The sequence below is a fragment of the Zophobas morio genome, unplaced genomic scaffold (genome assembly GCF_036711695.1).
Source record: "Zophobas morio isolate AGI-343-1 ecotype UQ-CSIRO unplaced genomic scaffold, CSIRO_AGI_Zmor_V1 ptg000044l, whole genome shotgun sequence".
Taxonomy (NCBI): Eukaryota; Metazoa; Arthropoda; class Insecta; order Coleoptera; family Tenebrionidae; genus Zophobas; species Zophobas morio.
Window position 1 is genome coordinate 4,727,581 of NW_026972149.1, and position 25,252 is coordinate 4,752,832.

General features: G+C 35.3%; 2 protein-coding genes across 2 annotated transcripts in view; one reads left to right on the top strand and one right to left on the bottom strand.

Annotated features, from left to right (window-relative positions):
* Window positions 1-25,252, top strand: part of LOC135141855 (voltage-dependent calcium channel subunit alpha-2/delta-3) — a 92,917-nt gene that overhangs the window by 3,860 nt on the left and 63,805 nt on the right. The window lies entirely within an intron of this gene.
* LOC135141513 (uncharacterized) lies at window positions 6,684-23,600 on the bottom strand. The gene is made up of 2 exons (XM_064072666.1): window positions 23,549-23,600; window positions 6,684-15,602 (listed from the first exon to the last, which is right to left on the bottom strand). Exon 2 carries the CDS (start codon window positions 15,562-15,564, stop codon window positions 12,484-12,486), a length of 3,081 nt encoding a protein of 1,026 aa, XP_063928736.1. The 5' UTR covers window positions 15,565-15,602; window positions 23,549-23,600; the 3' UTR covers window positions 6,684-12,483.

The window sequence follows — 25,252 nt, forward strand, 5'->3', positions numbered from 1 at the left end:
AATTTCAATTTGGTAACAAGACAGAAAGCACGATTTGAAATAAAATTAGTTTTAGTGACAGAGAGTTACCAAAAAAAGTTTAAATTGGGCCATTAACCTGTAAATTTCAAAAAAAAAAACTTAGACAACAAAAGATAATTATTTTTATCACTGTGTGTAAATTTCAATGATGGTGGCCAATTTATTGCACTTTCTTGTTCTCAGCGCGTTTCTTCTTATTCTTTATTGCTTTTAAAATTTCTGGTTCTTTCTCACGGTGCGAATTGCTTCCGTTATACATTTTGGAACGATGACTTATTTAATGGTAGACTAGAACGCTATACTTTCGTATGTCATACGTGTACAAAAAATTCTAAAACGCTATTAAAATGTCGTTTATAAAATGTGTGTGGGAACAGTGTTTTAACAGTTAAAAGCAAATATTTTCATTTCAATGGAGATAATAACGATTTAATTGAAACGTTTAGCCTCACATTGTATTTTTTTGAAGTTGGGAAAGTAATTCATTGTTGTTTTCTTCATAACACTCCAGTCGAGGTGAAGTTTGCGTTGCTCTTAATTCCAATGTTCCATTTTTTCCACGACCCTGTATAGCGGCAGATAAATTGTTTCCTTTTTGAGATTTACAAGTGATTGTGTAAGTAGTTGAAAAAACTAATCAAAAGGTGAAATCACGACAGTATTGAAACAAAAGTAGTTAAAAATACATTTATAATCAATTTAAAATTAAATGACCTGAGATAAGTGTGGATAGATGACGTTAATTCCAACTGGCACCTGCCACCGATTACTCGAAATCATTCCGACAACAATGATTTAGCTGATTATGATACCCAGGTACTTTAGATTGATGCAAAAATTTTGGACATTGATATACCGATTAAAGCCCTTCCGATAACGGAAGTTACGCAGATTTTCTTGAACCAGCTAAAACCTGGTCTTTAGTGACCGATTTCTATGTCAGAACACAACATTGATAACAAAGTAGACGCAAAAATTTTATCAGATTAAAAGATGTGTGTTAAGGAGATTTATTGAACGATTATACTTTAGATTTGTTGAGTGGTAAATCCAAAAAATGTAGTTTCATTGAAAAAATGATGAAAATCGGTTGATGATTAAGGGGAATTTGTTATCTAGGGTTTAACAGAAAAATTTGCCTTGACATGATAACCTGAACAAACTGACTTTGTCCAGTAGATTTTAGAATAATAGTTTTTAAACAGAGGGTTAAAAATATACAATTTTGACTTTTATTGCTCATTTATCTAACTTTTGACAAGCGTATTTTTACCAAATACCAAAACAATAATCTTAATCTGCATCTAATTTAACGTTGTTTTTTTTTTTCTACATGAACATATAGGTTGGCCAATAAACATAAAACCAAATTACCATAGCGTTACAAAAATATACAGTTCTATAATGAAAAGAGATTAGAATTTTTAGTTAAAATTAGGGCAATAAATATTCAAGTGGCGACGTATTCGTTAAGATCATGTGAATTCTGCTAATAATTTGTAACAATGCGTGTGAAAAATGCTTTGTTTCGCGATATTATCGTTGCGATATGCAATATTATAATATTTAATTGCCTCACCCTCATTTAGATTTTTGTTCTAACATATAGCACGTGTAAATATTTGATTTTAATAATCAGATGGTTTTAAAAAGAAAATACAACGAAAGATTCTTGTTTTAATGTAGTCAAAAATCGCCAAAATCTTTTACAAATTAGTCACTTGAAACAATTCGGTGGTGATATAATCAGTTACGCGTTTTGATCGAAAATGATCTTGATTAAAATTATGTGCATCAGATGTCAGATGTCGTGATTATCTTATTTACAAAACACTTTTTTTGTCACAATTATCACACGAAAACAAATATGATTTTGATCACGGTCGTTTCAGATGCAGTGTACTTTAACCCCGACCATTCTATAAAATTTAGTTAGTAGTGGAATTATAGACACATTTCGACCAAAATATGCTTTGGGGTCAGGTAATTTTTTAATATATAATAATAATAATAATCAATATGCAACTTACACACGTGTCCAACTTTAGTCATAAGCCACAAGTTTTTGACTTTTGTATAGCTTTTCGTTTAAGTTAGTATGTTGTTATTCATGGTCTTGACCCAATGCGTCGTACTGTTACAACTTTTAATGATCCAGCATTATATTCATTATATTTCGTGTTAAAAAGTTTCTCTGGAGTGTGTGAAGACTTCTAGTGATTATTGATTTGTGTAAACTACAATCAAAAAGAACTTAAAAAGAGTGGATAATGACGACGATAATATTGTTTCTTTTGTTAAAAAAAATTTCAAGACGTCATCGATTTTTTGGAGGGGATGGGCAAACAAATTTCGATTAGAGTTTTACTATTTGCAGTGTCGTCGGCAGACAGTAGATGGAGGACAAGCAAAGGAGGTCGCTAATTTCGTATTCCATGAGCTGCGAAATTTGGAAGAAGTATGAAATAGTCTTATTACAATATTTCCTTTAGCTTACGCTGGGGAAACAACGACAACATATTTTAGCTTATTTCTCAAACATAACCTAGACGTCGTCGTGTGTATATGATTTTAGTTGGTGCAGTTCGGGTATGACTAGGAGACAGAAACGAAGTTGTATTAAATTAATAGCCTCTATAATAATTGTTAGTTATAAATTTGCGGTAAACAACTCCTAGAAAATCAAAAAGTCCACAGAAGGATGTGTAATAATGCGAAAATAAATTTAAAAAAATTGACATAATTCACACGATGTCGTACTGCAGTTTTCCACGTGCGTCAGAATTAAATTAAACGTCTTGTGTTCTAAAGTGGCCTTACTAGTAGTGGAATTAATAAGTAACATAAATAAGCAGAGTCGTGATTAAATACAACAGATGCTAAGTTACATAAGATATTGAAAACGAATCAGCCTGTACGATTAAAGGTAATTAGTCACGTAAATAGGATATAATTTTACGAAATAGTGCCAATTTTGTATGCGGAAAGCCTTCAATACCGAAAATCGAAAATACGCCGGCATATCGGTGGAATATGTTTTAAAAGCCAAATTATGTGTTTTCGTGTTGTTTATTGATAAGAATTTGAATAACGTGGCAAAATATATTTGCAAAAATAATTTATTAAAAATTAAGTATGTATCTTGATGCAGTCCCGAAATATTGACGATAATATCGTAATTCATTAGCATATTTTTCATTGTAAATAATATTATATATCGCTGTTATTTCTTTTAATAGTACGACATTTATGTCTCAAAGGTATTTAAGTTATAAATAATTAACCCAAAATTCCGGCGGCCCCGAATCCGAACGCTACTTCTATACTAACACCAACAAATTAAGTCGTTTTGCTCCATCGATCTGGCCGACCTTATCACAATTGGATCACTGCCTGGCTGCTCACTTCATACTTTCCGACGTATGTATACACACAATATTTTCTAAACACGTTATTTGAGTGTCCCCGTTACCATAACTTGAAACAAAATTTTACTTTAAAAAACAAAAATTTCCATTTTTATCTGAAATTACGCAGTTATCCAAATACGGCGAATAGTTACGAAGTTCACATCTTAGAACTACTTAAGTTTACTTAAAATAAGCTTCACTTACCGATTTTGAGAAGAACTTCTGGCTTTTGGTGGAACGTTGACAAATAATCATTTTAAGTTTTTTCAAATCACTGTTACTTTTATATATTTAGTTGATTGAAAAGTATGAAATATGACTACAATATTTCAACTCGTCGTTAAAAATTATAGTTATTTTCCATTTACAATAAGATTTGTCGCAACCGCTTATCGCATTGTCACTGCATATGTGCACTAGGCCTTGGATTTTTTTTTGAAGTGTTGCCAGGTGAAAACACTAGTATGCACTTTAAATTTTTTGACATGTCTCTTATAAATTTAGTCAAAATGAAATCCACACTTCACCATACACAGCACAAGAAAATGGAGTTGTTCCGATGAGGCAGACCTTGGCAGCGATAAGCTTCACATTTTTGTTTTATATTTCGTTTATTTTTTTTTTGCTTGACATTGTCACTACTTTATTATTGAAACTAAAACAATAAATCTGAAATTATAAGTACACAAGAATTCCTAATAGTCGCCTTCAGGGTCATGACGTCAGTGGTAATTTTTAAGTGATACTAAAAAATAAATTTATACAAGTTACAAAAATAACACAGCTGTAGTCAATACTTTAAAAACGCGCAAAACAAAGCAAGTTTTATTACTTTTAATTGCAAAGGACTCATTAACATTCGTTTCTTCATGCTCTCGCTAAAGTTGGTGACGTCATTTTAGAATTCTATTAAAAAAGGTTAGGTTAATAATTAGTTGGATACATTTCTGTGGTGATTAGCTTGTACCTGAAAGTTGACGTCACTCCAAAATTTATTTGGGAAATCTTATCTCGACCGTCTGCTCTTAACTCTTCTAAAATAAAAATAAATATGCTATTGTTACCTTCACGTCTTCAATTAGCCATATCTCAAAAGGAAAACAATAAGAAACAGCTAATTCCGTGATATTGGTAAGAAATTGACCTGAGAGGCGGAGATGAAAAATTAATGACATAAAATATGTCTTGAACCAATATGTTTTTGGTATTATATCTTTTAATACTACTTCAGACGTATATGAAATATCTAAAAAAAGAAAATCTCAAGCGAACTTTTGAAGGACAGTCAACATTTTGAACAACAAAATATTATCAGCCATGCAAAATTGTATTAACCAAGCGATGAGATATTTATCAATACTGTAATGACAAAACACCTGACCATTTCCGTTCCCAGAATCGTGCGACATTTATTGTTTTTCTTTTCCTTTTTAAGTTTTTGTGGTATATCTGGGTATGACCTGTCAGTTACGTGTTATGTATCACTTATAGTGTTAAACTACGCTTGTTAATTTTTTTATGAAGCGAAAAAAGTAAATTAAATCCATTATGACAATTTTATTGTTACGGTATAATTTAGTTAAAAATTGAGGTTATTAAAATTTTACGTCAACCAAAATAATTTAGCGCAGTTTTGTCAAAATTTGACGTCACTAATGGAAAAGTTATTCACTTATTTAGTTTTTCGTGAGCGATTTTGCCGATATTTCTTTGATAGCCTTGTCTCAAAAGCGCTCGCCAACTTGACAAAAGCACGGCTAGTCGTCATAAATCATCCGAGTGCAGAAAAAGCTGTATAAATTTATTTTCTATAACAATGGTCGAAGGAGAGAAATCACTAAATCAGTTTGTCGTTCTGAAACTCATAGTTATATAACACACGACAAAATATAGCCGACTTTTTCCTTCCGGCGCACTGTACTAAAGAAAGATCTTTACTTACCTGCTGCGTTTCGAACGTAAAGATGTTCAGCTTACTCCAGAAAAAGTTATAAAGTTGCCCAATTACGCCCTAATTTAGATTTGGAAACATAATAATAAAATCTTTGAGCAGCTCGCATAAGTATTTTGTACGGTTCCAGGTTAGCGTGGCAAGAAAATGATAACATCAATCAATTTATTTATTTATATCCTTGACTCTAGTAAAATATGTCAGCCGCAAAAGTCAATAAAATAAATATACACATTTTAAATATTATCACGTTGTATGAGCAACAATAACCAACGACAATAACAAATATCTAAGAAATGAAAAAGTGATCACGCGCCATAATTTAGCAATTTGTTCTATATTTCTATAAAAAATTTAATACTGATACGTGCATCACGTATCAGTTATCAATCAGGCGCCATTTGCACAAAGAACCAACAGTGCTATTATCGAATTAAACACTTATTGGCTATGATATTATCGATTCAGAAATTTAAATTTGCGTCAGTAATCCTGATAATATAGGATTCGGTATGGCACCACGTACTTGAGGGTTTAAAATCACAGGCAATGAAGTGACAGTTTTCAATACACTTGACATTGTACCGCTGGGGTCAAAAAGAAATACAGTCGAACTTTTGTCGTTTTATAACCGTGCTAATTAAAAGTGTTCGAGTTATGAAAGTGCGACTGTATTTGAATTAAGAAGTTGCTGTATGTGTAAAGTTCAATAGTCAATTAAAAATTAATCAAATTACCGAATTATCGTATTCCTCGCTTGCGTAAGCTGTAATTATCTGATTTGAGGTTTGCCCCCGCATTTATTATTAATGTGCATAATTAATGTGTAGGTAGGAGTGCTCCTGGCTCCTTATTTATCGATTATCCTTTATTTTTTTTCTTGAAAAATGTGTATCGGCGAGGAGTAGAATTGCGACGTTAGTAATGTAATTGAGTAAATTATCTTTTGTACCGTCTTGAGCTTAAGTCGTCGACCTATGGTCCGTCGAATATCGCATTACGGAGTCCTTACAAAAATAACAAGATAATACATTAAAACTTTGCTTTAATATTTAATAGGGTCTTAACGATGTGTCTAATATTGTAGGAGCATGAAAAAAAATCATTTAGATGATGGTTTTGTTAATTTTTAATAAAAATGGCCTTTTAATTAAATTATCGTTTCTTTGCGTGCGGTATGACCCGAAGGGTAAAATTTAAGATAAAAAATCTGAAGCGGTATGCAACCAGTTATACACTTACCTGTGATATAGACTATAGAGGAGGGTGGGAGATGAATGAGTGATAGTAATTTCTCCAAATATTTCTTTATTTTTTTTTCTTAGGTCTATCCATAATACATAATTATTTGCCACTAAACCGTATGCTTAGCAAGTACAATACATTTCATTGTAATAATACTCATTTCTGAATATGAAAATGTAAAAAGTGTAAGTTTTACTACAGAAGTTACTAAGGAAACGGTCAGAACATGCGCCGTTTTTTATAATAAATTTATTTATATCACCCTTTGTATTTTTATGATTAAATAAAAACTAGATTAGACTAGATCAACTACGGGCACATATTTAGACCGTTTGTTACATTTTTTTTGATTAAATATTTCCAACGACAAGAATAGAACTTAAATTTTAAAAGAAAAGGGTTGCTATAGCTAGGGGATTGACGTTTCGATAGAGTATCGTCTCAATTATTGTGCAACCTCAACAGATTCATCAACAAAACTTTAACAATACAATCTAGTCGCGGTTGCAGAATACTTGGTTGAGACCGCGTTACAGTTTGTTCTATTCTTGTTGGGTAACTCGTATAAAATATTCAACAACAACGGGTTCAAATCTGTTTGTTGTATTGTATATTGTTATAAACATATTAGGAAGTTGTTCGAAAGAAAAAACGGATGGCAGTTGGGAGATAGTAATAGTTTGATACGTTATACACAGACATAACACATAAAGGATAAAGCATAAACACTTACACAATCTATTCCAAACCATTCATTGGGCGCCTTATTTAAAACGCAGAATAATATGAAAATAGTTATATTTATATGTATATTTTATATATCTGAGTCTCCAATGTAAATAGATATAATCTCATGTGAAATACTCTACAAAAACATTCTATAACTTATGTGGTATCCTAAACATCCTTAAGACTAATTTTGATTTTGTGCCTCCGATTTTATAGTATAATTATAACAACACGCCTTTCAGCAACATTCGCGCAGAGTCACTTACTCCAGATATATACGCTTTGATTTCCAGCGTCGCGAATCGTCGCGATTCTGGAAATTGAGGTTAATTTGTTTATAAAGCTGACAGGAACTCCTCGGCTTGCACCGTGGTCATCCATCTCCGGGAAACCGGAAAGATATAGAGGTAGTGACGGACACAGCGGCTCTCCCGCTTCTTTGATCACCTATCACAATACAGATTCGTCTCGATTCCACGAAACAACGATACAGTCGTTTGCATGAACCCTAAGAAAGTCCTAAAAGAACAATTCAATAGAGAATCGTCGCCTCTGCTCTGCTCTCCTCGTTCTCGTTGAGATTTCGTCGGAACCGCGACAATTCTGTAGTACTAATTGTGTTTCGTGTGGCGTCGTGGGTACTAAATGTTTGGACTACTCTTGACTGACTGCACGGTGACACCGACCGATCGACCGACCGACCGACGGATTGAAAGAATTAATCTTCCGCCGTTTTTGATAAAGGATTATCGTTGACAATGGGACGGCTGCAACTTGCCAATTTTACCCCGTTTGCCCCTAAAAGCGCGTGTTTATTTTATTTGTGCATTTGAAATTTCACCCTAAATGCGAAGGGAGAAATCAATTTAATCTTCCCGTTACGATTTTGAAGGATTCAACAAAGGAACGCCAGCTTTAATAACAAGAGAAAAGGACACGTGCCCGACGATTTTGCACAAATCTGGAAATCAACATACGGTTAAACCTGTTGTTTGTCGTCGGTAGTACGACGGACTACCCCTTTGGGACGAAATTCCCCTTTTGCGTAAAATACGACCCTCATTTTACAATAATTACATATTTTGATGTCATTCCGAACATCTGCCTGTCGCCACAATAACAACGGATTAAACGAAAACTTCGCCAAATACGTGGTTTTTTTAATAAAAATCGGGAGGTTCGAGCGACCAGCTGCACGCGGCCACCCCTAAATCACAAAAAGTGGAAACAATTCGTTTATTAAACACCGTACCTTGTGAAAATTTTACGGTAATTGGGTGAAGGGGGTGCGAAAGGAACTCGTTAAATTTCATTAAGCACGTTTGATTGTCCGCGTGAATATTTTATAGTCGGAGGTAGAAAATTTTCTTGCAATATTAATTCCGTGGTGGTAATTAGTGTTTTAGCTGAGTCAATCGAATTATCAATTTGGTGGCATTAGGGTTGAGCCACGTTTTTATGAATGATATATGAGCGAGTTTTGTGAAAAACAATTCGGGAGGTAGGGCCGAAATAAATAAAAACGGAAAAATGTGTAAAGACACAGAGAAAATTGGAGTGATTCCCAGAAATTAAGGGAGGAAAAAGATAAATTTATAAAATAGATAAAAGACAGAGAAAACCTCGATGCGTGTTGTGTAAATTAGATTACCGGCCTCGACGAAGAAACTGCTTCCGGCAAAAATACACTTTTTCATTTCGTATCCTAGAGATGACAAAGAGAAATTATAAAAATTATTCTCCTTTAGATGATAAGACGAGAAAAAACTTTTAATAATACGGCGGTTTCAATTTCATAATTGGGAAGCCGGCCTATTTCATTAAGTTTCTCCGAGTGTATGACGTTGCTTTCCGCACGCCGAAACCGCGCCTTTATATGTGAGTCGTAAATTTACTGAAATGTGGATTTGGAAAAATATAGGTTTATCCCATTTCTTTTATCAGGGGTGGCAGCTAAATGACCAAACAAGCGAGGGCAAAATCCATAGTCGCCGGACCTTTATTATTTTCATCGCGCTACACAGTTTTACAAAATACCAATTTCCTTTTACGACTTTCATTAAAAACGCACTCAAATATTGCATCCGCAAACAAAAGCCGCGTCCGTCATTGCTCGGTTTATCGGAGGACGCAAACCGACCGAATTTTTATCTATCTTTCTATCATCCGATCATCCGAGTGAATACGTAAATTAAAGAAAATAATAAATGTTAGCGGACCCGGATTTTCCGAGAGAGAGATGAAGTTATAAAGCTGCACGCCAATGAAGCGACAAAGGTTTCTGCGGTTTGAGATGTGCTAGAGATAAACGAATACGATAGGAAATCAATAGGACAATAATTATAGAATTTCTGTAACGTCGAAAACATTCTGCAACCTTTTGTTGCTAAGGGTTTCTATTATTGCGGGATTTTCTTGTAGCCCAAACATTTAGACAAAGTTATACACACTGTCACCTAAAAAAGTCAACCAAATTAAACACAATTTATCGCCAAAGTAAACAATCGTATTTAATTAAAACACAGAAAAATGCGCACACAACGCTGACTAGAATCGATAAATAAACGACGACTGTTTAAATTAATCCACTAATTAATTAATTAATAAAAAAATGACTAGTTTAGGACTAGACGTGCGGACACTTTTTAGGACAGTGTGCACTAAATTCGTAACACATATCTCTAAATTTTTAAAAATAAGGTAAAACTCCAACGCGATTCCTAAAAAAATTCAACACATACAGATAAGTTAGCGTAACGCAATCATAGAACCCGTATTAAAAAATTTTTAACGAATAAGAATTTATTGTGCCGCGTTTCGTACCTCGAGAGTTCTGGAACATTATACTACGAACAACTTATGATTAACATGGAACGTCCGCGAGATACGAACCGCGATTTTGATTTTTTGCTCATTTAATCCTAAATCGAACACCTTACAATTTTTTTGTTAAAAAGTGAGGCCTTTTCTACGTGGTCGCCTGCTAAATAACAACTGACGTGCGAATAGTGTTTTATCAAGGCTCACTTCCATTTCTATGGCGTTTTGCACATAAATTATGCACGTATTGTTACACAAGTAGCACGATTGTTCGATACCACGTGTTCGTATTCAAATTTTTTCCTATAGAAACGCATTCGTACGACTGCAGTAATTGATTTGTGCGGAACGGTAACGGCAATCATCCATCCCTCCGCGCGCCGTTAATTAAAAAGCGCTTTAATTAATTGCTTCCCCTCCCGGGGCCATCTTGGAGACGTTCGTAATTGCTCGTGACCGGTTTTAAATCATTCGGCTAGATTGAGCATGTATAATGCGAGTGTTGAACAGATGCATAATTCTACCTACAAGTATGAAAAAAAATAACGCGTTTTAGGGGTTTTTGTCAAGGTTAGAGAGAGGGGAGGTCGAAGGGAGGTGGGCACGCGCCAAAGCAGATGTTTACAGAATTTAGGAAATAGGGACGGGGCTTCGATAATACAAAAAATTGTAAAGAAATCACAAATAATTTGCATTCGGTCATAAAACCAAAAATGGTCGTTTTATACGGTGGCGCGGTGGCCGTTATCGACGTAATTACGCCGAACGTTCCTGCAATTTGAATACGAACACTGTATCGTTATAAACATCTGTATTTTGTACCTTACAATGTAAAAACATAGATATAATATTTCATAGCACCCAGGCTGTTACATTATGAAATAGCAGGTCATTTTGCAATTACTCAAGGCACACAGCTTAGTATTATAACTAGTAATTAGCAAAGGTAGTCAGTTTTGTACTATACAACAATTCAAACAATATGTTAGTTACCGGTGGAATGTTTGCCGACGTTTAAGACCCACGTCGGCTTCAAAGGAAATCTATTCAAAGTGGCACCTGATGCGTCCGAAGGCTTTTAAGACTCAAAAAACGATCTCTCACTTTAAAAAAAAGATTCCGTTTGAAATCGACAAGACGCCCTCGCCTACCGACGATCGCGGAATGAGCATGATTTTGAAATTTGACGGATGAAAAAAATTTCGTGTGTTTGCTTTCGATTTTGGTTTATTATCGATGCGTCGAGATAAACATCGACGTCGTGGGCTGTGGTCGTGCGGTGGCGTGTCCCCGGTGGCGAGGGCGTGTATTGGGGATGCTACCGGGACGACTTGGGCGCTCGCGTCTTGTGGAATGTTTAGGTTGATTTTAGCTCGGTGGAGGTTAGAGTGGCATAATTGACAAAGTTATGAGGGTATTGATTGTACTGCGGAGGCAACGTATGGCGTCCAGTAGTTATTCGGCGTCACGTCGTCCGGCAACATTTTAATCTGGAGTTTATGAGGATATGGAGCGTGGAAGACGCCCGGCCGTGGGACTGAACTGAACAACGAACTAAAAAATACGGATAGACGACGGGTCAGAGGCGCGTTGCTGATATAGGCCGCAGAAGGGGCGGTCCGGAGGGACCGCCGCCCCGGCGGAGACAAGTGATCATGTGAACGTGATATATCCTACTACTAGTCAGGAACTCGAGACAGGAAAACGGTCATGCCGCGTTTGAGGTCTGATTGTACTCGTTTCAGCTAACCCTGAGTTGCGCTTGTCCGGGGACTCCCCAAAAATTTGACCATGCAACTGACCAAAACCAAGAGCAGGTGATGGTTTTCGATAGTTGGATGGGTTCGAGGAGTAAATTTCGATGAATTTACCAGGAACCTGAGTTGCGTGGACTGGGCATGCGGAACGTTAACTGACTGTTGAGCAAGCTACATCTAACAACTCAATACATACACACTTGTGAACGAATAGTATCATATCGAGAGATAAAATAGGAACTTCTTTAAACATCACCTAAAGCTTTCTATCGTACAAAACATCAGTATCTCGATATTTTAAAGTGAAAATCAACAGACTATATAAAATTTCACTCAGTCTTTCCGGTATTTGCATAAAAATATGTGCTCATATGTTCCCCATAATATATGAGGCCTCTTGCAAATATAGGAATACGCTTATATATACTTCTTTAAGATTATACAATATAATCAAATAAAATTAATAAAAATCACAGGTGTCGTCGAATCGCCATCGATAGTTTCTTAAAAAAATATGTCACATCTATGCAAACTACGTGTAGGAAACTGCTTAGGCCGGGGTGAGAGTGAATGTAACGGTGAGAGGTGCGGGCTGCTTTTGGAATACCGGCAAGAACACAACGGCCGGCACGATTCTTTTTTCCGCTGCAGCCTCCTCGACCAAAAACGCCTGCATCACGTACCCCGCATCCTCGCCCCCCTGAGGCAACGCATATGCAGCAGGAACTTGCGCCCTTTTCGCCACGTCTTTCAAACTTTGTCCGATTTCTGGCGACAATTCGACTCGTTTCCCCTTCCCCTTCTTCTTGTTCTTGCCTCCTCCATCGTCGTCTTCGGCGTTCTCGGACGGCTCCTTGGACGTCTCGCCAGGGTTCTCGTTCCCATTAAAAAACGGCGGCAAGGGAAGAAATGGATGTTGAGCAAACATGTGATGCTGCAACAATTCTGGCTGCAGGAAGCTTTGGGTGCACACTGGACACTTCAACGGTGCACCGTCCGTCGACATCGTATGAGATCTTTCGTGTACGAACAGTAACGGAAGGAGAGGAGTCGTAAAAGGGCAATAGGAACATGGATAACTTTTTGTACTTGATTCGTCAACCCCAAACAAACTCGAGAGGACGTTTTGTATACCGACTTCTTTTCTCTCTTGACCGCCGTTCGGTATTTTCAGCGTCGGACTACCGCGTTCGCTCTTTATCCCGGCTTTTGAATGCTGGCCGATGCTCTGTTGCAACTGCTGCTCTAATTCAGCCCATTTTTCCGCTCCGACTTGACCGTGGTCGCTCAACAGATGTGCCTTCAGCCATTTCGTGCTGCGGAAACGTCGACTACATATAGAGCAAACCTCGGTGAAATGGGTGAAATAGCGATGACTCAAGTCGGCCAAATCCGCTGGTTTCAAAGCCGGATCAGGTTCGGCAGGCAGATGAGGCGCGGTTGCCGCGGTCGTCGTCTCACCTTCGTTCTTACGCGGCTGCAAAAGACTAGTACCGTACTCGACTATACCATGAGTATTGTGCTTGTGAACTCTTAAAAAATATTTACTGCACAACTCTTTATTGCATATGTCGCAAATCACTCCGCCGATCTGTGCACCGTTCTCGATCTCTATCCCGTGCATTCTCTGCATATGCGTCTTCATGAAATACTTATTACACAATTCTTTATTGCAAATGTCGCAATAGCTACTCGTCGGAGTCACGTTCATGCTGATTCTACGTTCCGCGTTCGAAACCGGTATCCTGTTGACGGTCTTTTCCGGAGTACTGAAACCGTTAAACTCCTCCTTGATATTGTCGATATTTCCCTGATGATTGGGATGAGATTCTAACAAGTGCTTCTTCATTTCGTCGACATTTTGAACGTCTTTGCCGCACAAATCGCACATGGTATTATTATTCGAACTGTTTTCGGATTCAACAGGTTTATCACCGTCTGCAACATCGTCGAGCAAGATTCCATGCTCTGTCATCATATGGGCGTGTAAAAAATAACGATTTTCGAACTCTTTGTTGCACGCGTTGCAAGTCGTACACACTTTGCTCACGTCGAGTTCGTTCAGTTGCAGAATCATCGTTTGAAGTTTTTGCAAATCTTCGCTGATCGCTTCGGCGTTCAGCGATTTTTCGTTCGAGGAACTTTCTTTCTTGCATTCTTCGCCTGCCTGATCCTGGTGTTGTTGGTCTTCTTCTTTCGGATAGTTTTTCGAATGGACGCTCACGTTGTGTAGCTGAGATAGACTGGCGTTCTGGAATTTGATTCCGCATATGTCGCAACTGATGTCCGATGGTGAGGTAGTTTTGCGATCGGTATTCGATTGTTCTGTCATTATTAAATTTAAAGGACTAGTTTGCATGTTATTCTGCCAAGGAAAATTGCCGCCGCTTTCGGGTTTGCTGTCTTTTTCTTTGTCATCGGGAATGTAGATACCGTGACGTTTCATTTTATGGGTCCGCAAAAAGTATTTGTTGCAATATTCTTTGCAACATATCTCACAAAATGCTTTAGGATTCATGACGCCGATTCTTCTCAGGCGATTGGATATTTCTATATCGTTACCTGGAGACATTTTGCTTTGGGGAATGTAATAGATTCCCCCTTCAGAATCATTTTTAAATGAGGTAGATTCGGTTTGTACGTTTCTAGGACTAGATGATTCTTCAGTTGGTTGGTCATCTGGAGTAACTTTATCACTTTCACTGTTTGATGAGAAACCATTTGAATTAGGAACATTTTCATTCGATTCACTTTCATATAAATTCGGGAGATTCGGTTTGTTTGTTTTCTGCGGGAAGGATTTGTTTGAGAACGGATTTGGGAACAAATTGTTGAAGGGGTTGATCATGTTGGCGGATTTTTCATTTTTAACGGTTGATATTTCTACACTTGGCACGGAAGTTGGGAGTTTAATCGTTCCAGCATAAGAAGCAATGTTTACGTTATTCACTAAAGGCTCTGACGAGGGAGGATCGGAATAGATGCCGTGCTTGTTGGCCTTGTGAGTCTTTAAAAAATATTTGTTACAAAATTCCTTGTTGCACAGGTCGCAGTACGCGTCCGGGTTGAATATTCTGATCGGCTGCCTCGGCATATTATCGGGCTGTGCAAACTGAGGTAAGGTCATAAACATCGGATTTGTGGGGTTGAAAGGCAAGCCGTGCAAATTTGGGTTTATCCATTCCTTGCCCTGCAGCTCGTTCATCCATGGCACCTCTGCTCTGTTCGACGTCAGTTCCAAGGGCGTTTCGGCGCGCTCCTGCGGGTTCACCACGAACTCTTCCGGTTCCTTCTTGCATTCGACCGCGGAATGATCCGATATTACGTGGTTTTGTAGTTGCTCAGAGGTGTTGAAATATAATTGGCACACGGGACACTGCAGTTCTGGCTCGGGGGAGGTCGAACTTGGCTTACCTTCGGTATGAACGTCGGATTCGGCTGCTGAAATTCGGACTGGTGTCGATTGTTTTCTCCGCTTTTTGCATGAATCGGTTAGTGGTGTTACTAGACAACGTTTTACTGGACGAGGTGTTTCGAACTCGGGCTCGCTGCTTGTTGTTTCCTCGGCTACTGAGGAGTATCCTCCGTGTAAGGGACCAGAAGTTGAGGGTAACGTGACGGATGTCATCATATTGTCGTGTAGGCGACATGCAATGATTCTATAGGTCCCTGCGCATAAAATAAACTCTATTACTCATAAACTCATCATTTTAATCGATTCTTACATTTATAGTTATTCAAAATAAGCTTACGGCTGGTCCGTGACTAAATTAACCATCTTTTGTGAACCTGCCGAAAATTTCCGAAATTACTACCCAAATCTTTATTTAATATCTTATCATATATAGCCTACATTATATTATATTACATGCGGTTAAGACGTCAACATGCGGATCGGCAATCGCACGTTCAATACCAAATTTCTCTTTAAATTAAACAAGCTTCCACGTGACATTCTTCCGAAGTATAAATAAACACTTGAAGTTAAAGTTGTTATTATTGCTGAGGGACAATTTTTTCCCGTTGTCACATTGTCCGTGCTTGTGTAATTTGAAGAATCCCGTGAAATTTGCGCCCCCAGGGAGCAGTTTTGTCGAAATAAACTTCGACTATTTTTATCATATTATTATTACTATTATTATTAAAGTCATAAAATTTTCAGTCTTCCCAAAAAGGGGACATTTGTGGCAAAAAATGTTATCTGACAATGGATATAATCCTGTATTATTGTTTTAAAGAAGTTTAATTAACCTTTAGGCAACTAATTCAAGGACGAGTGACATAAAAAAAAAACAATGCAGTTTTATAAATGTGAATTACTGTATTTTGACTACTATTTTACAGTTTTTTGTACCGTTTATTTTAATTTGTCATTGTTAATGTAGGTATATATTTTTATTGTGTCGTTCAAAATTTAATGACTGCTATTCTTTTGTTATCTTGGTGATATTATTAAACTGTATTTTAGCATTTGCTTGGAACCTTGCACTTCCTTTTAAGGCTGTCGCTACGCTGAAATAGATGAGAAATAGTTCCGGCCTGTTCTCCATGAGAATCGATGGTGAAATGATGGCCCGCAGTGATGCTGCAAAAAACTAACTGCTGCTTTATTTTGCATTATTCGTTAAATGTGTTTAATGACCTTGTAAAAGGAGGAGCTTCTCTAGCTTTATTTTCGCAATAATGATGTTAGAACTTGTCAAAAGTATAATATTAAATTACAATATTAGCTAGTTCGTGAAAAAATGTGTCCTCTTTCAAAATTGTTAATAGCTAGACACAATTAAGAAATAATGCAAATTAATTTTTTACACAGTCATGGCGAGTCATCACTTTACCAGATTCTCTGTAGCATAGTAACAACTTTTAAAACAAAAGGTTGCTTTGTTTTTTATTTTTAATTAATTTAAGAACTTTTTCTTTATGTGTTTTGCAATTGTACAACTTTTTTGATTTTTAAACGTGTACCTTTCTGGACTTCACGCACTGAATAAATTTTGTGGATTTTTTGCCCTCTCGCTTGGTTTTGTCAACAGTTTAAGGTGAAATCTTACGAAACGGATTTAGTGACTTTTTATCGATATTTCTTTTCCAGTAAAGTTTAAAACTAGTCATTGTTTACACGATACTCTAACCGATAACGAATATTTCACGCTGTTTATAATTTTCTTCGGCCTTTGAAAGGCCTTTAATTTGCATTAAGCGTAACCGCTTTCGTGCCGTCCTTGTCTTCGTTGGCATGACTGGACGATGTATAACTTCGGAATATTTTTTAATTTTCCATACTACCAAGAAATTTGGTTATATAATCAGTAGACAAAATTTAACGGTTTTGGTACTGCAAGCGTCAGCAATGGGACCTCTTCTGTTCTCATTTTTTTGTAATATTCAAGAGATTTTTAAAAATCAGATGTTATCACTGTTATTTGATGCTGATACAAAAAAAATATATTTATAATAATAATAGTAATAATAATTTTTAATAAAGTTGCCGTTATTTTTTTCTTGTATTGTTTGTTACCCCGTTTTTATCAAATGTCTAAAAATATGGTTCTAACTCATGGTAGGTCCGTAAAAATGCGAAATCTTAAACTCCGTAATAGACCCTTGATGGAGTTGGAAAGAAAAAGGGAAAGCTCTGGTCATTATTTACGAGAAATCTTAAACATTTCGGAGCCTGTCCCTATCGATTTGACCTCACGTCTTGGAGGGTCAAAATAACTGTCCGCTTTATTTGATTATCATAAATTTTGATTCTGGCGCGTCATCGGGGGCCCTGCGTACTTGTCCCCGTGACCATTGCCGAATTCCTCCTAATGATCCCATCATTAAATATTTGCGCGTAGTGCTAGGTTAGAGTCAAGTCCGTAAGGAAGTATGATTCATGTTGTTTCCCTCATTTCGGATTCTCCCCTAGGTTTTGCCAGTTTTCAAGAGAAAATAGCGAAGAGCTGGATGTGGGGTGGCGATACTGGAAGTTTTATTAACACCCGCATGTATAATTGTAAGAATTAGAAGACACTTTATTGCGCTTAGAACGTGAGCATTTACATCACAATGAAACCGGTCGAAATTTCATTCGGGAGGTATACAATCAATACGCAAATTCTACGAGCAGCACAGAAATGATCGAATTACGTTCACTCTAGTTACAATAACGTATATTATACGTACGGTCCGAACGTGTAAAATCGATGGGAAATTCGACGTATTGTTTCACGACAGTTGAATACGTGGTAAAAACGACGTTAATCCGTTATTAAAACGTTTTAAATCCTCGAATGGCTGATATTTAAATCGGAACGCGAAATCAATATGCAAATTCGATCAAGAGTTGTTATTGTTTGGCGTGTTTAAGAATCTTGGAATTGTATTTTTATAGATGTTATTATTATACTAAAGCACCGTCGAGAGCTATTTTTCGACATTAAAATCCATTTTTCGTCATTCCGTATGTTTTAAAATGCAGCTTGACATTTCAAAGAAAGCTTATATTTGCGTAGTTGTGTCGGTTCGACGTTTTCAATAACAAATATCGCAAAAACTTTATATTTTTCCAGTTCATTGAATTTCGTTTAATGCGATGTAACGTCAAAATTTAATTTAACAAAAAGTGGATACAAACAACTTTGCTCAAAACCGTGTAAATAACGTCAGTATTAAAGTAAGTTCAAAAGAATATAAAAAGCAAGACGTTTCATAAAAATTTAAAGCGTATTATTGGTTCTGAAGTTGTTTGAAAACAACTTCAGTTGTAATTAAGTTGAAGTTAATCCATATTACGTCCTACGCAGGAAGGAGAATTTAATAAATGAAATAAATAAATAATACTTGGTATAACGTTATAGTCTCGTAATGAATGTGGAGATATTTTTTTCATGTAGGATTCGTTTAATACCGATTTGTAATAGGATGCTTAATTATTTAATGATGATGTGTCTATAAATAAATAATTTCAGTAGGTTTTACAAACGTGCCGAGGAAAGAAATCGTTTCAAGTATTCTACAATCAATAAAAAACATCTACTCGGATGTTCGTCCGCCTAATTTTCCGAATTATCACACGACAGAAATATACGTTTCAGATAACACTTTTATAAATAGATCACGCTATATACGAAAGTTGAAAACCACTTTTCAACATGTCAGAGCACTTAATATTTGAATACAAAGATTACAAATTTAAATCAGCAATTATTTTTTTCGAAAAAGCGCAAAAAATAAAAACTAAACTTTTCTGTGACATGCAACCCTTCCTGATTTTAAAGTATAATTCGAGTATAATTCAATATTTTACTTACGACGCCTAAAGCGCCGGAATAAAAGTAAGGAAATTACAAGAAAATGGAAAATATAAATTTTTATACACTCTCGACATTACTTTATCCACATAAACATCAATCATGATTTTATTTTATACCATAAACAAATGAATGTGCACGGAAAATGCATTAGACTATTGACATTTTGTGTGGTATTTTTTAAAGAGGGTGGGTGGGTGGGGATTAATTAACTACCAACGTTATAAAATGAAAATTATTAAAAAATAGCGCTCGTACGCGACTAATCTATCTAACGTTATTACCGTCATTGTTTACACAACGTAGTAACATTAATAATATTGATTAAATTTATTATATCATTATTGGGCACAAAACAGGTTGTAATTTTTATGTTTAAAAGAGATACTATCGTGTGTAACGATAAATAAATATATGCTACACAGCACGTCGATAGCAGTGAATTTTTCATCGAAAAAGTTAGCACTACTGTTGAAAAAAACCAAACAATTACTATACGTCATGCAATACCAACCATATAAGGGCGAAAATTCGGTCGCAACACAGCAAAAAACACCACATAACTGTCAATTAATGTGCACGTGAACCCTCTGGAGTTGAGTACAAACAGAATATAGTATCATAAGGGAAGTACACGGTTCGTATCTGTATGACAGAAACCCCCACCACCGCCAAATGCACCCCCTCCTTCGTTTCAACCACCACTCATATTTAAAATAATTCATAGAAAAAGCTCGCATGTAAAAACGAAAGTTATGTTATTAAAGTCAATTATTTTAATTCAGTTCGATTTACTAAAATTCCCGAATTTGTTTGAATGGGAATGGACAGTGAACTATCGAAGGATCACGATAATCGTCGAATTATATCGATGATTTTTTTGTTAATTATAAATGAGGGAGTCCACGATAGCCACGTTTCTTGGTAATTATATTTTGACTAATCGCGGTTACGGGGACTTTTTGATGAGGCGATTTTGAAAATTTAATGGTAATGAAAGAAGTTTCACGAATTACGTGTGTGTGTAATTTTTTTACCGACTTTTAACAAATAGGTTTTATTTATTGATGGGAAAAAATGTCAATTCTTATTATTTATTGATCTGCGGGCCAACAATAAAATTCTGGTGAAGACAATGTGGAAATCGTTCATGTGTTCCTATCGAACTGTTTTTCCGCTTTTCACTGTTTTTAAGGGTGTTTGACAAATATTGTTTGTAAACACTACGACTATTTAGTTTCAAAATTTAATGGTGTTTATGGTAAAAGTACAAAATTTTTCTTTTTAAAAAGCACCGGAATGATAAATATAGTGAAGAATTACAAATACACAAAAAATTTCATAAAATAAAGTACAAAGGAAGTGTGTAATATTTTTGGTATATCTAGCGCACGAGAATGCTGAATGCCTATACAAAATTAACCAACCTTAAATAATAAATACTCTGGTTAAAATGAAAAACGAACTTTTTTATCTTTTATCTCTTTTATCCTCGTAATCGAAACGCAGTAAAAGCTGGATTGAAACAACTGTTTGTCCCAAAATTGTCGAAGATAATAAAATATTTTCTAAATGACTTAAAAAACGTGATAATTTTGTAGACAAAAGTTTGATTTTACTCTTTGACAATACATTGAAATCTCAAATAATTATGTTAGCGTTTAAAGGTTACAATAACATACATTAATGTACTTTTTTCTATAAAGTAGTGACAATAAATTTATCATAAATAATTCAAAATATCAACGGAACTAAATTGACGTGTATACGATTTTTATAGTGCACAAAAAGCGTTGTTTTTTTATTTCTAGGGAAACCCAAGTTATGTCAGAGTTACATAAAACGAAACGTAAGTAGTTGTGGAATAATTTCGTGACTACAACACTAATAATATTTTAGAAAAAAAATCAAACAAACAATTTTTGAACAAGAGTTTTGTTAGTAGGACTAACATTTGAACTCTGCAAATCATACGAAGAAAAATCTCTGTTCAGCAATTAATTTTAAATGGGAGTATTAGTTGTCCCAAGGAGGATTGTTCAAGAGATTTATGTAATCTTTTTGTTGGATTGAACACTCCCAGATATAGATTGGAGCTGAATATATTTCAAACAATTTTGAAGGAAATAAAATGATATTAAATTAAAAAATATGTTTTCGAAAAACTTCAAACAATGTTATTCGTGTGTACTCAGTTTGATGATTTTGCAAGCTCTAGAAATTCTAAATAAATAACATTTTGTAAGCACTCTTAATACCTCATTCGTTACTGCTATTTTCAATGAAGTGTAAAAGCCGACATCGTATTAATTTTTTCTCGATCACAAAAACTGAATTGTTAGGAAAAATTCGAATAAGTCGATGTAGCAAACACTCAAATGAACCTTTATAATTTTTTATTTATGTTAACTTTAACAACATCTGTTGGAGAATTAATTTGTTTCTGCGTTGTTTACGAAGGAAACGTTGGCACAATTACGTCGAATCGTTTTTCGTTTTCGGTGCGTAATCAGAGAAAAAACAATTGATTTTCTGTTTCTGTTTATGAACTAATTGCAACAACAAATTGGTGTCTGAAAATATCGTCGTAACCTTGTTAATGTTCCATCTAGTAGTAAATATTTCTTTGGTTTAAGTGTAATAATAGACGTTGTAGACACCCATTATTTATTTGGTGGATCGAGAATTGAACAAAAAGTGTATATCATAAATAAATCCGGACTTTCGAAGGTTTATATGTATCAAGTCGGGATGAAGGGGGAGAATTTAAAATAAAATAAAACTGTCGCGCGTGTGTATTTTTGTAAAATGGTGGTTTTAATTAGTAGTTTGGGTATTTGACCTTTATCGAATTAATATATTGGAGATTAAAATTTAATAAAAGCCGTGGTAGAGTTTTTTGCATGGTGATAATTTTATGATTGTATGATTGTGTTAATAAGCGTTGTGTTGCCTTTTAAAATGACAAAAATAAAGCCTTTATCTTTTATCGGAGCGGATTTTATTGATTTATTATTAATTTTATCTCTAATCAGTCATGAATAATTTAATATTTAAATAAAATTGAAGAGAAACTGTGGTAAATAAGATAATAATAATCGAAATTAAAAGCAAGGTACGTCGGATATATTGATTTTTATTTCAAGTGATATTTAATAAAATAGATAAAAAAGGTCTGTTGTGGGTCGAAACCACCTGTATTTACTATTAGAAACGAAAGGGAAAACTGAAACACGCACAGAAATGCTACAAATTTTAAATAAAAACGCAACATATATATACACAAATTGTAGATTCCAAGAACTGGGGGAATTATTGATCATCAGATAAAGGCAACACAGCTATCAGAAAACATAATGACGAATGGAAACATAACGGACAGCGCAAATGAGACTGTAGGGTGAGTATATGTGTGCGTTAGATGCGTGTGTATAGTGGATCAATAGTCCTCCCACGCCGAAGACCACTGGTCAGAAAACGGCCAGTCGCGCAACTTTCATTTCAAGACATAAGGTGACACGCCTATACCTTAAAATTACTAATTTCCCATCGACTATACGAAATTAGAAAAATAAAGAAATTTTGGCGCGACAGACTCTCGCGACAATTACGGCCTACTGCGAACGAGTCGATTTTTAATATTATGCTAATCGGCCATCTTCGGCTGTTTACATTTAAACATAACCGCTAGGACATTTTTTGCACGAAATCCGACCGAAAACGGCGGAAAAGAGACACCGGCGCTTGAGACGGCCGATAGCACGTGCATCAATTCATGCATAAATAATTATGGCGTGGAACTTTCGATTTCTACATGCAAAAACAACAAAAATTGATCGAGTTTCATATTTAACGCGATCATTTCATTTTTTAAGAGCAAACACCCGATAAAACCATCACTTATTGATTATTAACTCAATTATTACACTTTCGATGAATTCGGAATTGATACTACCAATTACACTCTATTTAATAACGCTCCTAATAAGCGCAATAGCATCAAAATAAGCAACTTTATTTAATCAAGCGTTCGGAGTGGTCTCCAGTTAAACAAATATTAACCATTTTTAACCTACCAATCGAAATCGGAAATTTCGCAATTAACAACCCCTGAATTACCCCCCGAGCGCTCATTACCGACCTCCGGCGCCTCGACACATTTTACATTAAAAAACTGTTAGTAAACAAATAGGGTTAAGTTTGCAAAATTTGACATTTCTACGGATAAATAAATTTTCGTGCGTATTGCATGCATTCAATCTATTTTGTCTTCCTAAGAGCGTTCAGGTGTTATTATTGTTTAAATTTACTTACAAAGACCACAGCCGAATTTTAGAAAATAGTCATTGCGAGCACCTAAACGACACTAGCGCGGTCTACCTACTGATAATTTAAGGGAGAGCGTCGAATTTCGACGCCGGTGCGCAACTCCATCAAATTTAGATGACAAAAGCCGCCATTTGTTAAAGAAATGCGTCGATTTTATGATTCGCGTTTATTGCGAGTTTTATTTATTTTTTATACTGCCGCATTTTTATTTTTACTTCTAAACAATAAAACGCAAGACGGTCTTTTTGATAACAGTGTACTTCGCAAATATGGCATAAACGGCCGCATCACTTTGATTTCGCGTTTCTCGAATTATTAAAAATCCTCTCGAAGCGCATTTTTCTTTGACGTTTGTTCTTCGGAAAATTATTTCTTCGTGCCACAACACGCCGGCATTAGCAACAAAGGAAAGGGATTGCAATAAAGAATAAGCGATAGAATTGCCTCTCGAGAGAGAGGGGCCATACCAATTTTTTACTTTACTATTACTGATGTTGACAGTTTGTTTTGGTTTCATGAATTGTCGCATTGTTACTCGGTTCGCTTTATTTTTTAAAACTCGGGCTTCCATCTGATGAAATGGAATTTCATTTTATGCTGAAAATTGCTCCACATATATTTCGCCGCATTTACATGACAATGAAATATTGAACCTTATCAGTTCATTACATGAAATTTACTCAAAAATACCCTTGAAGAAGCACACACAAATTTTACGACCTGGATTTTCATTTTTTTTAATTCATTCTATAAACAACTTTCACTCATCGTTCTGTAAAATAAATAAATCGAACTTAAATGCATTTGACACGGTCTTTATTTCTATTCTAGGTACTTCTCCAAAGCCTTCAACTTAATCGTAAATCATAATCGAAGTACAATACACTTCTTATATAACTCTGGCATAGTTTTTGCAGAGTACGTGCTGCAAATAAGGCTATGCTGATTTTTTCAAACTAAACCTTCAAAGTCATCCAAGGAAAGGAGAAATTTAACTTTTATTTCATCTGAAAACAGACATCAACCAAAAAAAAAATACAAAATTTGAGATTATACACACATAAGACATATTCAGCAGAATTATGCATTCGCATGCTTTTTACAAATTACACAGGTCTTGATGCTGCAATAACAATCACATTATCATAGTTCCGTATAAAACAAAACCGTACAATATGAAATAAAACATATATGAATAAATTTATATTATTGATTATATAAGAAACGGGTCACTTAGCTTGCCTGAAATACGGCGAACACAGTGAGCTGTATTTAATGCTACCAAGAAGTTGATGACGTAATTTCAAATGCATATTTTAAAGTCACTTTTAATTTTTTTTCCGTTCCTTGATGTATAAATTGTTTTATTTCAGTTGTGTATTAAGTGGAATTTTGATTCCATATATGTTATCTAATTAAAAAAAAACTTTCAAAGTCTCTTCTGGAAACTCACTTTCGAATTACAATGTTATGTTGTAACTAAATTTTTGGGAAAACTAAAGTTTCTCAAAAAATTAAAATAATAATAGTAATAATAAGCTCGCTGTCTCGTACAGATTGGTTTTATCGTCGAATCTCGCCACTACACCACAACAAACAAATTAATAAATTAATTTAAAATTTATTCGACCATAAAATACAAGATCTAGATTTGGAACATATATTGATCTGTGTTAGCTGAAACAGGCT

What these genes read in the sequence shown, in the direction of transcription:
- LOC135141513 (XM_064072666.1), bottom strand. Translation starts at nt 15,564, where the DNA reads ATGATGACATCCGTCACGTTACCCTCAACTTCTGGTCCCTTACACGGA.